The sequence below is a fragment of the Ruditapes philippinarum genome, unplaced genomic scaffold (genome assembly GCF_026571515.1).
Source record: "Ruditapes philippinarum isolate M1 unplaced genomic scaffold, ASM2657151v2 ctg3876_1_1_1_1, whole genome shotgun sequence".
Lineage (NCBI taxonomy): Eukaryota > Metazoa > Mollusca > Bivalvia > Venerida > Veneridae > Ruditapes > Ruditapes philippinarum.
In genome coordinates this window covers 15750-29075 of record NW_026855506.1, presented here as the reverse complement: position 1 = coordinate 29075, position 13326 = coordinate 15750, and the positions used below count along the sequence as shown (strand labels likewise).

Below are 13326 nucleotides of genomic sequence, written 5' to 3'. Positions count from 1 at the left end.
AAAACAGAAAGTAGTGAAGGACGTCACTCTAGACGAGATTTTTTTTATCTTCTTTGTCTACATAAAGCAGCCATCTTGGATTTTGATTCCCTAGGGAGTTACCGTATCAAGCTGTTCTATAAAAGTCCTCATCTTAGTGTTTACTTTTAATTCTTTCTCAAACTCAGATTCCCAGATAGATACATAACGTATAACCAAGCTTTTCTATATATTTCTGTTTAGTTAAAGTATTTTGATAGAGCTCACCCATGGTAAGTTTACTGACAGGGTTCATTAAATTACTTGAATATTGGTTAGGATTCTCATGCCAAAAGTCTCAATGAAATTCAAGTACAACCTGTTGGTCTTTTGTTTCATAATAACCATCCACCTTGTATGGACCAATGGCTTTCTCACCCCGTTTCTCGCATGCTGTATACGGATACCGAGACTATGTGACATGTATTTCACCCATTGCAATGCCTTAACAGATTGAATCTGTTCAGGATTATATCCATGTGTGGGAATAAAACCAATAAGACAGTTTGACAAGCGGAAGCAATGGTGATGTTCTTTCTAAAAAGATCAACGCCGGTAACTTGTAATTGGAAGTCAGCCCTCAACTTCAGACTACATCGTCTTAGACTATCAACATCAGACTGACAATATTTTTAATATTTCATTTTGAAAATCAAACGGTGTGTTTCTATTGGATTCATACCACTCCATGAAAATAGCTCTACAATCAGATTTCATCGCGTCATGGTTGTAGTAGTTAATGTCTGGTAAATGATCTAAGACAATGGTTTCATTGTCAAGTCTTTTGAAAAGATGGGGGAAGTAACCCTTACTTTATTTAGAAAATCCAAACATTGCTGGTAGTTTTGAAAGGGCCATTGGCAAAAAATTGATGGAATCAATCATTTTAATTTTGCAACTAGGAACTATCAAAGACATGATCTTGGCACCATTTGGTATCACTGTAGGAACGACAGCATTTCTGTACAAATATTGCAAAACTGGATAAGACAATTGTCACATATAACGGGTGCGTTGTTATTGTCTTCAGAAAATAGCCAACTACAAAATTGATCAATGGTATCAAGGCCTGAAAATATCATTTCATTCTTTCCACACATCTCACATTCACTTTTTCTCACTCAACTTTCCATTCATACACAAAGTACATACTTTATGAGCCACACATATATTTGGTATATGTTCAAAGGCACCGCATTTTGAATTTTGACAATGTATACATATCCCATTATTTTCATCTCTTTTATACCCCGTCTCGCATTGAACAATATCTTGTTGTGTGCATTCTAGATCGAAAAATATGAAAGTATCAACATTTTCTTTATCATCACTTTTATCAGTTAGTTCATCTTGATTCTCGGGTTTCATATAGCAAAGGTGTCCTTCTTCGAAAAAGTCTTTACATATTTCACAATATTTTGAGCAGCAAACATGAGGTTTTTCACTCATTTGTTTGTTGATTGTTTTTCCACAGTCATTGCATCTTTTGTATGTACGACACGTAGAATTTCCATTGGCTGTAACTTTTTGATGAAGTTCTAAACATATCTCGCCACGGAAAACCCGATTACATATACTACAATGGAGCCATTTGTTGTCGCTCGGGGTATGCACTTTCTTAAACGAATGACATACATTGTGGCACGAATGCTGTTCAATGTGATCGTACACTTTCTGACACATTGTACAGAAATAAATTTTACCGAGAAATGCTGGCATACTAGTGATGATGTCATAATGATGGTCATGGTGATAAAGGTATATTTTCTTGTCTGCCTCTGGTCCTGCGTATATAATACCGTTGAAATGGTGGGCTGACACTACGTTGATCTGGTATCCGTGAAGACACTCTTGAAACTTCTTGATTTCTGTAATACCAAAAGGTCCAAGGGGTACATCTGCTTGTTTGTGTAACTCCTCAGCCATTTCCATTTGTATGGCACAACCCTGTCTGATAATGTTCCACTTTTCATGTCGTCCAAGCTTTGTTTTTGCGGTTTACCTAGAAGTGTTCGCGAATACAATAATTCGCGTTTTTCACAACGTCGGCATTTTCGCGAAGACAAACTTTCGCGGATTTGTAGTAACCGCGAATTCCGCGAATATTTAGTCGCTACAGCCTAAATTGCAGTTTTGGAGGCTACTTTTTCGATGCATGACCTTGCCTGTTGGGTACATTTAATTTTTTGACATTACTCGATACCTTTTTATATATTGACTAGTCGAACACAGATGGTTGTTACGTGAACACTTTCATATTTCTTTACCTTTTTCACTATCATAACTGACTTTATCTTCAAAATGTCAATACGTATTTTTTACACAGTATCGGACTGTACATCGCTTTCATTATAACAACATAACATCTGTTTATCAATGTAGCACTTGATCGCTATTGTACTTCTAACAAAGAATTACACCTTCTCTAAGCAAATAAAATCCAAGTCATTCAACGCAAACTGTAAATGCGTTTGTCAACGCCGTGACTAGTTATCAATAACATACATAAATAATTCTTTACACATTTCTATAGCACCAGTGTTTATATGTTTTTTTTGTGTGTAAGTAGATTATAATAAATATTCTGCATGTTATATTTGGTTGAAGCTAGAAATGTTCGCGGATTTGTTATAAGTACCATATTCGCGGCTATAAAGATTCGCCGAATCATGCCTACCGCGAAAAGCGCTATGTTAAAACGCGCGAAATCTTTTCTAAGAATACAGTAGCTCTTGCACAGCATTAGTTGTCGTCATTCTGAATACGGATAAAGCATTGTTTTTCTTTCAATGTCCTCTCTAGGTCCACATAAGGACATTTTTTTTTCTAGCTCCTCCAGTTGGCTTGTTCAACTTCAAAAATAAGAGATTGATCTATGGTGAAATCTTCATTTGACTGTAGAACACGTTCTATTTCAGACATAAAACGCTCTGAGGTACGTTCTGGTAACGACAAAAAATGGCTCCATTGTAGTATATGTAATCGGTTTTTCCGTGGAGAGATATGTTTGTAACTTCATTAAAAAGTTACAGCCAATAGAAATTCTACGTGTCGTACATACAAAAGATGCAATGACTGTGGAAAAACAATCAACAAACAAATGAGTGAAAAACCTCATGTTTGCGGCTCAAAATATTGTGAAATATGTAAAGACTTTTTCGAAGAAGGACACCTTTGCTATATAAAACCTGAGAATCAAGATGAACTAACTAATAAAAGTGATGATAAAGAAAATGTTGATACTTTCATATTTTTCGATCTAGAATGCACACAACAAGATATTGATCAATGCGAGAGAGTGTATGAAAGAGATGAAAATAATGGGATATGTATAAATTGTCAAAAGTCAAAATGCGGTGCCTTTGAACATATACCAAATCTATGTGTGGCTCATAAAGTATGTACTTTGTGTATGGATGGAAAGTTGAGTGAGAAAAGTGAATGTGAGATGTGTGGAAAGAATGAAATGATATTTTCAGGCCTTGATACCATTTATCAATTTTGTAGTTGGCTATTTTCTGAAGACAATTTTCAAGGTTACGATTCTTATCCAATTTTGCAATATTTGTACAGAAATGCTGTCGTTCCTACAGTGATACCAAATGGTACCAAGATCATGTCTTTGATAGTTCCTAGTTGCAAAATTAAAATGATTGATTCCATCAATTTCTTGCCAATGGCCCTTTCAAAACTACCAGCAATGTTTGGATTTTCTGAATAAAGTAAGGGTTACTTCCCCAATCTTTTCAACAGACTTGACAATGAAACCATTGTCTTAGATCGTTTACCAGACATTAACTACTATAACCATGACGCGATGAAACCTGATTGTAGAGCCATTTTCATGGAGTGGTATGAATCCAACAGAAACACACCGTTTGATTTCCAAAATGAAATACTAAAATATTGTCGGTCTGATGTTGATATTCTAAGACGATGTTGTCTGAAGTTTAGGGCGGACTTCCAACAAGTTACCGTCGTTGATCCTTTTAGAAAGAACATCACCATTACTTCCGCTTGTCAAACTGTCTTTAGAATCACTTTTCTGCAAGAACATACTATTGGTGTTATTCCCACACACGGATATAATCCTGAACAGATTCAATCTGTTAAGGCTTTACAATGGGTAAAATACATGTCACATAGTATCGGTATCCGTATACAGCATGCGAGAAACGGGGGTGAGAAAGCTATTGGTAAATACAAGGTGGATGGTTATTATGAAACAAAAGACCAACAGGTTGTACTTGAATTTCATTGAGACTTTGGGCATGAGAATCCTAACCAATATTCAAGTAATTTAATGAACCCTGTCAGTAAAGTTACCATGGGTGAGCTCTATCAAAATAATATAACTAAACAGAAATATATAGAAAAGCTTGGTTATACGTATGTATCTATCTGGGAATCTGAGTTTGAGAAAGAATTAAAAGTAAACACTGGGATGAGGACTTTTATAGAATAGCTTGATACGGTAACTCCCTTACAACCTAGGGAGGATTTTTCGGGGGTCGACATCAAGCGTTCACACTTTACAAAGAAGCCATTAATGAAAAAATATACAATATTATGATGTTGCATCCCTTTATCCATTTATCAATGAAACAGGAAAAATTCCTTTAGGTCACCCTAACATCATTACAGAAAATTTTGCCGAAATTGATAAATACGAGGGGTTAATCAAATGTAAAGTTATTCCCCCACGAAAGTTATTTATCCCTGTTCTGCCATGTAAAACAAACGGAAAAATAGTATTTTCTTTGTGTAAAACATGTGCTGAAACTTACCAAGAGACAAAATGTCTGCATACGAACGAAGAAAGAGCTTTTATAGGTAATTCGGTCACAGACGAAGGAAAAAATGCCATTGATAAAGGTTCTATATTGAATTCAATCTATGAGGTCTAGCATTTCGAAAACATCTCTCAATATGATCCTAATACTAAAGAAGGGGGTCTCTTCACCAAATTTGTAAATACATTTCTTAAAATCAAACAAGAAAAAAGCGGTTGGCCAAAATGGTGTATCACTGAAGAACAAAAGCATACACATGCAACAGTAGTATGAAAATGAGGGGATACAACTCGACTGCCATAGCATAGAGAAAAATCCGGGGATGCGGGCTTTGGTTAAGTTAATGCTCAATTCGTTCTGGGGGAAGTTTGGTCAAAGACTAAACAAAAAATCAAGTAGAATTTATCGATGATCCAGCCTTTTATTTTGAAAACTAGCAAGTGACAGGGAAGAAGTAACAGCAGTAAGCTTTGTGTCTAATGAAATGGTAGAATTACGTTGGAAATACAGGGATGAATTTGTAGATCCTTCCGGGAAAACAAATGTTGTCATAACTGCTTACACAACAGCTGAAGCCAGACTCAAATAATACTCTTACTTAGAAAAAGTAGGTACGCGTGCATTGTATGCGGATACTGATTCTGTCGTATTTTACTCAATATCTGGAGATTGGGTTCCCTCTCTAGGTGATTATTTGGGCGATCTTACTGACGAAATACCTGGAAATCAAATCAAAACATTTGTGACAATTGGCCCAAAACGTTATGCCTATCAATTAAGAGATCCAGATGAACGTGGTAATATTACTCATTCAAGGTGAAGGGTATAACTCTTAACTTTAAAAACAAAAATAAAATAAACTTTGAAACAATCAAAGACATGGTCACAAGCCCATTAAATGAAATTGTAACCGTAACAGATTACCATAAATTATGTAGAGACCGTGATCAAGCTAAACTTTTAACACTCCCCCCCCCCCCAAAAAAAAAAAGACAACAACAAAAAACAACAGAATAGGATTGTATTTGATAAAAGAGTGAGAGATGGTTGTGTGTCTTTTCCATATGGCTTTTGAAGAGTTATTGTAGCATTACTGTTATAAAAATGTCAATGTTATGATAATAAAATATGAATGATTTATTAGTTTGTTGTCTTTTATTACTACCCGTGACTTCATTTGTTAGTAATCGTATAATTACTGGTTTTGGAGAATGGGGTCTTCCTGGTATCCTATGTATGGCTATGACTTCTGATCGTGAAAAATTGATTTTCTTAGAGCTTAAAATGTCCAGTGTGTTTTCTGTCAGACTCTCAGTTGTTTCTCCTTTATCTTCTTTTATATTTATTATTTTGAAATTATTCCTCCTTGAGTATTGCTAATTAAAATTTCCTTTTAACTGGTTTCTCTTAACAATATTTCCCGAGATTTGAGTTTTTCTGTTATTTCTTTATTTGGTGACATGATTTTGGTTTCTAATTTTTCAATTTGATCTTTGAAAGCATTATTTTCAAATACAAGATATTCAATTTTCCAAATTTATAAAATCCAATTTCTCTCCACTTGTGAAAGTAATTAAGAAAAGATTTCCCTCAAAATCAATTCTTTATAAGTTTAAACACACATTTTAGCTAATATCCAAAACTCAAAAAGTCACTTCATTATGCTTTTGATTGAAATTCTTAGAGCAACAAAATTTAGCTACTCTCAGTTAACATAACCTTTATCTCTCTTCTATTTTATTATCATTATGCGACGAAACGAGAACAGAACTCATTTCTGTGGTTTTGCTCAAGTCGAAGTGTTTATTGCAAGTGCTATGCCAGTGTGGATCAGAAGGGAAGTGATTTCGTAAGGGGTAATAACTTTCATCAGCATGGGCCTAAGCCTTCTTGTAAAAACAGGGTTAGTGTTTCAGTCAAAGTGCGCAAAGAAGCAAGAGAACAACCTTTCAAAGGTACCGGTTTCCGATCAATAACGATCAAGAACGGTAAGGCCTAGGAGCTTCAAAATTGGTGTGCTGATTTTCCTTGATCTTTATTGCCATTTTCTTAACAGTTTTTATCTTTTCTGAACTAGGTTCACTCTCTTGCACCCGTTTGATTGATTTCTGAGATACAGTTTGATTTATTGTTTTAGGCAATTTTGGACCGATAGATTCACCATCTTAAGAGCTCACTAGTTCTTATTTGCTTCAGATTTACTATTTTGATTTTTCCTCCCTTTTTTGGACTTAGTTCATTCTCTTGCTGCTTTTGGCTAGCAGCTTTTCGGTTTGCGTTCTTTATCTCTTAGTGGGTTTCTAATTTGATTCCTTCTTAAAAATCATTTACAGTGCCCTCTGTATGGAGACAATCATGAAAATTCATTAAATTTGGTATAAAATTTATTTCGGTATTGAAAACTTAACAAACAAGCAATTATCATAGTATTGCAAGCAATCCATAAGTCCCCTACCGGTTAGAACCCCAGCAACATTCTGAAGGGCCATTGGCCATTCACTTATGTTTCTATTTTTAGTAAATTTGTTGAAAAAGTTCTTTAAAAGTAATCACAGGAAACAGGTTTTATGTACAGACAGACAGACAGACGGACTAAAGGACACTTTAAAGTTAATTATTTTTTAAACATCCCTGTTATCAAAATATAACCTTTTTAAAAGCAAAATTCTTAAAAAGGAGATAACTCTTGTCATAAAGATGCAAGACGTCATACATGATGTTGTGAGTGTAACAAAGAACAATTAGTAATGAAGGTATTGATAATGAATGTTTATTTTGAATTTGAAGTAAAAGAAAGTTTAAAGAATGAATAAGAAAAATTCAAAGTTGAAGGAGAAGATAATTCTGGAAATATGGATGCTAGATTTATAAACCTTGTCATATTATTATGATGTGGGAGGTTGAAGAAAATCCTATAATTATTGCAGCAGTTGGAGTAAAAATTACCAATTTCTCGAAAAAAGTCTAAGTTCAACAGGGGCATAATTCAGGAAATAGTCTTACTAGAGTATTGAACTTTCTCACAAATGTTGAGTGATAAAAAGAAACATATATATGAAGTTTGAAGTAGATACATTCAAAAAAAAAGTTGTTAAAAAAAACAAAATTTTTTTCATGAAAATTTTAAGTTCAAGGGAGGAAATTCTGATAAAGTTTGTACAAGAGTTTTAAACCTTATCACATTTGTTGTGGTTGATGCCTAGAAACTTATATTTACAGTTTGAAGAAAATACCTTAAGAAATAAAGTACTTATAGTGAAAAAACATAAAAACTAGAATCATAAATCTTGAAATTCAGTCTATTTGTTGCCATAGTAACCAGAACTGTCAACATAGAAAGAAAGGAAAAAGACGTACATAATCTCCATACTGCCATCTATCCATATATCAAGTTTCATTAAAATATTTTCCGTACTTTTTGCTTTATCACTGGATCCAGTTTATGTGTAAAATTTGCCATATTTTCAGCCTATTTGTTGCCAAAGCAACCAGAATATTCAACATAGGAAGAAAAGAAAAAGACGTGCATAATTTGAAATTAAACGAGACTTACCTTAGGAAGTTGAAGTTCAATTATAATTCTATGAGTATAGAATTATGAGGGATTAAATGAGATTGTGCTCCGCGCATGCGCATCAGTATTTAAAGCATATTTTTTCCAATTTCTACAGAAGTTAGATATTCTATGTTTAAACATATGCAATATTTTGTAGGGAGGGAGGGAGGCATTTAATCCCTCATAATTCTATACTCATAGAATTATAATTGAACTTCAACTTCCTAAGGTAAGTCTCGTTTAATTTCAAATTCTATTTCGTCTAGAATTATTTTCGGTATTAAATGAGATTTCAAAGCGAAATGGAAAAAATATATATATATAATATTGTACAAGCTTACCTTGTAAACATGTTACACTTTCAATATTTTGTTTATGAAAGTATTTGGTTTATTTATCTCCTTTTTATAGAATTTCCCAAATGTTCCGCTGTTTGACCAGCCTGCTTTCTGCATTATATCTTGTATAGGTACATTTAATCTGTCTGCTTTTGAAGTAACTGCAGCGCGGACACTGTGAGCACTGAATGATTTTATGTCAATACCTGCTCGGCACATCACTGTCCTTATCCAACGACTAATTGTGTCTTTAGATACTTGTTTGTATGGCTTTATATAACTTATAAGTAGTCTATTATCATTACGAACCTGCTTGGTTCTCTTCAAATATTCTTTCAAAACTGTGTATATACATAATCTCCTATCTGGAGGATAAGCTTCAAGTTCCAAAAATGAAAATTCACAACCTGGCCTGCTTTGCTTTAAGAGACCATCAAAATAAATCACGTATTTTGAACAACATTTTTTCATATTTACAAGAGATAATAACTGAATAGTCTGTGACCTCGCTGCATTAGTAAGGGCGATCAACATAGTTAATTTAAAAGTTAAATCTTTTAACGATAAATGTTTCACAGGCGATAATGTTCTCAAATAAACAAGAACAAGATTAACATCCCATATCTCAGTGTATCTGGATTTACATGGCCTACTATTGTACACACCTTTCATAAATCTTACAATAAGTGGATGACTACCTGCTTGATGGGTATCTAACATTATACCAAGAGAACTTAATGCTGATCTAGCTGTATTCAATGAACTGTAGCCTAAACCTTTTTCGTAGAGTGTTGTCAAAAATTCAATCACATCATTTATAGAAACTGAAATTGGATCAATTTTCCGCTCAGTGCAGTACTGAAACCAGCGTTTAATATATATTTTGTATTGGCATTTGGTAGATTTTCGCCAAGCTGACATGAGGATGTTGGTAGCTTGTCTAGAAAAGCCTTGGTTTGTATAGGATTCCCTGATACCTTGCATGCAATCAATGTTAACTTTTCCTTCAGTGGATGAACTTTTGCTGAATGAGGCAATGTTAAGAGATTTTCCAAATGGGGTAGAAGTACAGGCTTGTCCACTAATATTCTCATTAACGCCGTAAACCATGGCTGAGTAGGCCAAAGTGGAGCTATCAATATTCCTGTTGCTTTGTCGATTATTATCTTTTGAATGCAGCGGCTCACTAAACTGAAAGGACAAAATATATAAACGCATTCAAATTTACCCCAGTCAAGAGTAAAAGCATCAAAATATTTTGCACCTGGATCTGGTTTCCAAGCACAATAAATAGGTAATTTTGTATTCAATCTGGAAGCATATAAATCAATGTCTGGAAGCTGCCATTTTTTACAAATTTGTTCAAAAACTCTTGTATTTAATTCCCATTCTAATTGGTCATTAAATTTCCGTGAAGGCTCGTCAGCCTGATTATCAACCCCGGCTATATGGGAACAAGTTATCCAAATGTTATTTTTAATACAAATGTCCCAAATCTCAATTGCGATCTTATTACACTGAACTGACTTAATGCCACCCATGTTATTAATGTAGCACACTGCTGTTGAACTATCACTTAAAATAAGTATATGCTTATTTTTAAATCTATGCAACAGAGCCTTCAAAGAAATTTTAATAGCCATTAGTTCTAAAACATTTATATGGCATTTTTTCTCACTTTCAGTCCAGCGACCACCTGATTTTTCATTCTCAAAAACAAAACCCCAGCCTTCTAAGCTGCTATCTGTTTGGAGCGTAGCAACTGGGTTTCCATGACATATATGTCTGATTTGAGTGTGACATGCGTCACCCACCAGTTCAACTCAATTTTCATATCTTTAGTTATATTCATTCTAGCCTCAAAATTACCATAATTTGATTTCAATGACTTTGACTTTTCTATTTCAAGGTTTCTATAATGAAGCTTCCCATGTTCAACTGCTGGGAAAGATGCCACCAATAAACCTATAACCTTTGCAACATGCCTTATGGTTGTACATGATAATGCCATCAATTTCTCACATTCTTGTATAATATTTTCTTTTTTCCCCTGTGGTAGATAAACAATCATATTTTCGGAATCTATAATAAACCCCAAGAATTTAATAACCTTGGTAGGGATGAAAACAGACTTTTCTATATTTATAATAAAACCTAGGTCTGTCAACAACTTCTCTGTATCTTTAAGATTTTGTGAACATTCTTCACAATTTTGGCCACCTAATAAAGTATCATCTATGAAACCAGTTATTATATGCCCCATACTACGCAACTTAGATAGTGGGCATTTTAGTAATTTTGTAAACAATCTAGGGCAAGGTGCAAGACCATTGGCAAAACATTTGAATTGAAACAATGAACCTTTCCACTCAAACCTGAAATATTTTTGTTGCTCCTTTGCTAGAGGAACAGAATAGTATGCATGGCGTAAATCAAAAAATAGATAAATACAGAATCCCTAAAGAAAGCCCAACACGGCAAAATTGAAAATGTTGCAGGCTCGGTTTGATTGAGCCTGTTCATGGACGGTACTGAAAAGTGCAAGACTGGCCATATACATGCCTTTTGTTATCAAAGTTAAAGCTTTTTTAAAGGTGTCCATCTTAAAATGATGGTATGGAATATATGTATTCAATTTTTTAAGATTCAAAATCATTCTACATTCACCATTAGACTTTGGGCGAATAAATATTGGAGAAACAAATTGCCCAGGTTCAAATTGTACTCTTTCCACAACCTGCATTGCTTGTAATTTTTCAATTTCCTTATCAATAATGTCAGCCTCAAACTGATTAAAATTATACTGAGAATAATTTCTACAGGGATGATTATAAAATTCATCAATAAAATCAATATGACAATGTTGAACAATGTCTAAAATCATAGGGTCACTTGTTAATTTACGCCATGCATTTACATAATATTTTAATCTACCAGCAACAAATTTAATTCTTACCGATTCAGTTAATATTTCTGTTGAGGCTTGCTTGCCCCTCGTCTCTGGTAGTTTTTTGCATCAGAATTATACATGTGTGAGGTGGAAGAACTTGCACCCGAATGTGAATATGGCCTGCCTCTAGCAGGATATCTCCTGAACCTACTCCTTGACCTGAATTGACCTCTAAATGTATAAGAACCTCTGCTAAAACGGTTCCTGTTAATCTTATTGCTGATTCTGGCAATATCTTCAATTTCTTTGGCCGTCTTCGAAAGGTCATCACCAAATAATTCCTTTGTATAAGGCATGCTGTGATTACAAAGATGTACATAATCATCTTTAATTTCCGGCTTAAGGAAGTCACGCCTCGCCAAATTTATTTGTTTGTTTGCATGTCCAAGTAACGCTAGCACTTCATTACATCTATCAATTTCAAAACCAAACTTTTCATCTTCTTTCTCTTTATTGGCCATTTCATTCACAGACTTTATCAACAATGTAGCTGCTTTAACGACCGACGTTTCAATATTTTGAAGCTTTCTGTCATTTGTACGTGCAACAGACGAAAGACTATCCCAAATCATTTGATTAGTTTTCACTGTTACTAGTGAGTCACAATTTTCCGGCCTTGCATTGTTGTCATCTTTGATGAGATCATTATACCTTTCTTCATCAATACCAGATTTAAAAAATTCATTCACATTACAAGCTAAAGTCTCATCTACAGCAGAGTCACAAATTTCTTGAGTTTTAAACTTTTTAGACATTTGAGCAAACCTGGAATTGTTATTGTCATCAAACTTTCGTTTACTGCTCGGATTATCACATGTATCCTCATATTCCTCCGGCTCCCCGGAGTAGGAATCATAACACTCGTCTTCATACTGATAGGCTTCATTCATGGCCCTATCAACATCATCCATTCTATCAACGAGTTTATTCAATTTTTCATCTTGTTTTTTCATCGAAACTTGGACGTTTTTAATAAACGCCAAGACAGTGTCATTAAAATTGTCACTAGTTTTCGCGACGGGTTCGACCGCTCGCTTTTCCTTCGTTTTTTCTGCTGGAGCTTTTCCTTTAGCGCTAGATCTTTTCTTACCACTTTCATTATCAACCAAATTCATTTCCTCAACAATTGCTTTTTCTGCCATGATCAGCGTACCACGTACGCAAATATTTGGAACCGATTTAAAATGATATCGGCGTACCACGTACGCTACACAAAATAAATTGTCAATAACAACCCTTTACGCGTAAAGGAAAACTCCAAATCTTTATCAGAGTGGCAAACAACGTTTGCTGAACACAAAAAATGTTTATTGCTTGAATAATTCTAATTCTAATCTACGATTAGACCCGATTTTTTAATCGCTTATAAAATATCAATGCCTGTCATTCTACAGGGCGGAAGCACACTGATGCGCATGCGCGGAGCACAATCTCATTTAATACCGAAAATAATTCTAGACGAAATAGAATCTCCATACCGCCATCTATCCATATATCATGTTTCATAAAATATTTTCAGTACTTTTTGCGAAATCGCGGGATCAAGTTTTGTGGACGGACTTACGGACGGATGGAATGACGGACGGAGGTTAAACCTAAAGTCCCCTCCGGTAAACCGGTAGGGGACTAAAAAGATAACTTAAAAAAAAGTTATTAAATGGATATCAATCA

At 34.5% G+C, this 13326-nt stretch overlaps 1 protein-coding gene across 1 annotated transcript; it reads right to left on the bottom strand.

Moving 5' to 3' along the window:
- Nucleotides 1-9756: 9756 nt before the first annotated feature.
- Nucleotides 9757-13119, bottom strand: LOC132743578 (uncharacterized). The gene is made up of 2 exons (XM_060732112.1): nt 11662-13119; nt 9757-9896 (listed from the first exon to the last, which is right to left on the bottom strand). The coding sequence occupies exon 1, from the start codon at nt 12795-12797 to the stop codon at nt 11670-11672; it is 1128 nt and encodes a 375-aa protein (XP_060588095.1). The 5' UTR covers nt 12798-13119; the 3' UTR covers nt 9757-9896; nt 11662-11669.
- Nucleotides 13120-13326: the final 207 nt, after the last annotated feature.

Excerpts from the sequence above, each read along its gene's own strand:
- LOC132743578 (XM_060732112.1), bottom strand. The coding sequence starts at position 12,797 with ATGGCAGAAAAAGCAATTGTTGAGGAAATGAATTTGGTTGATAATGAA.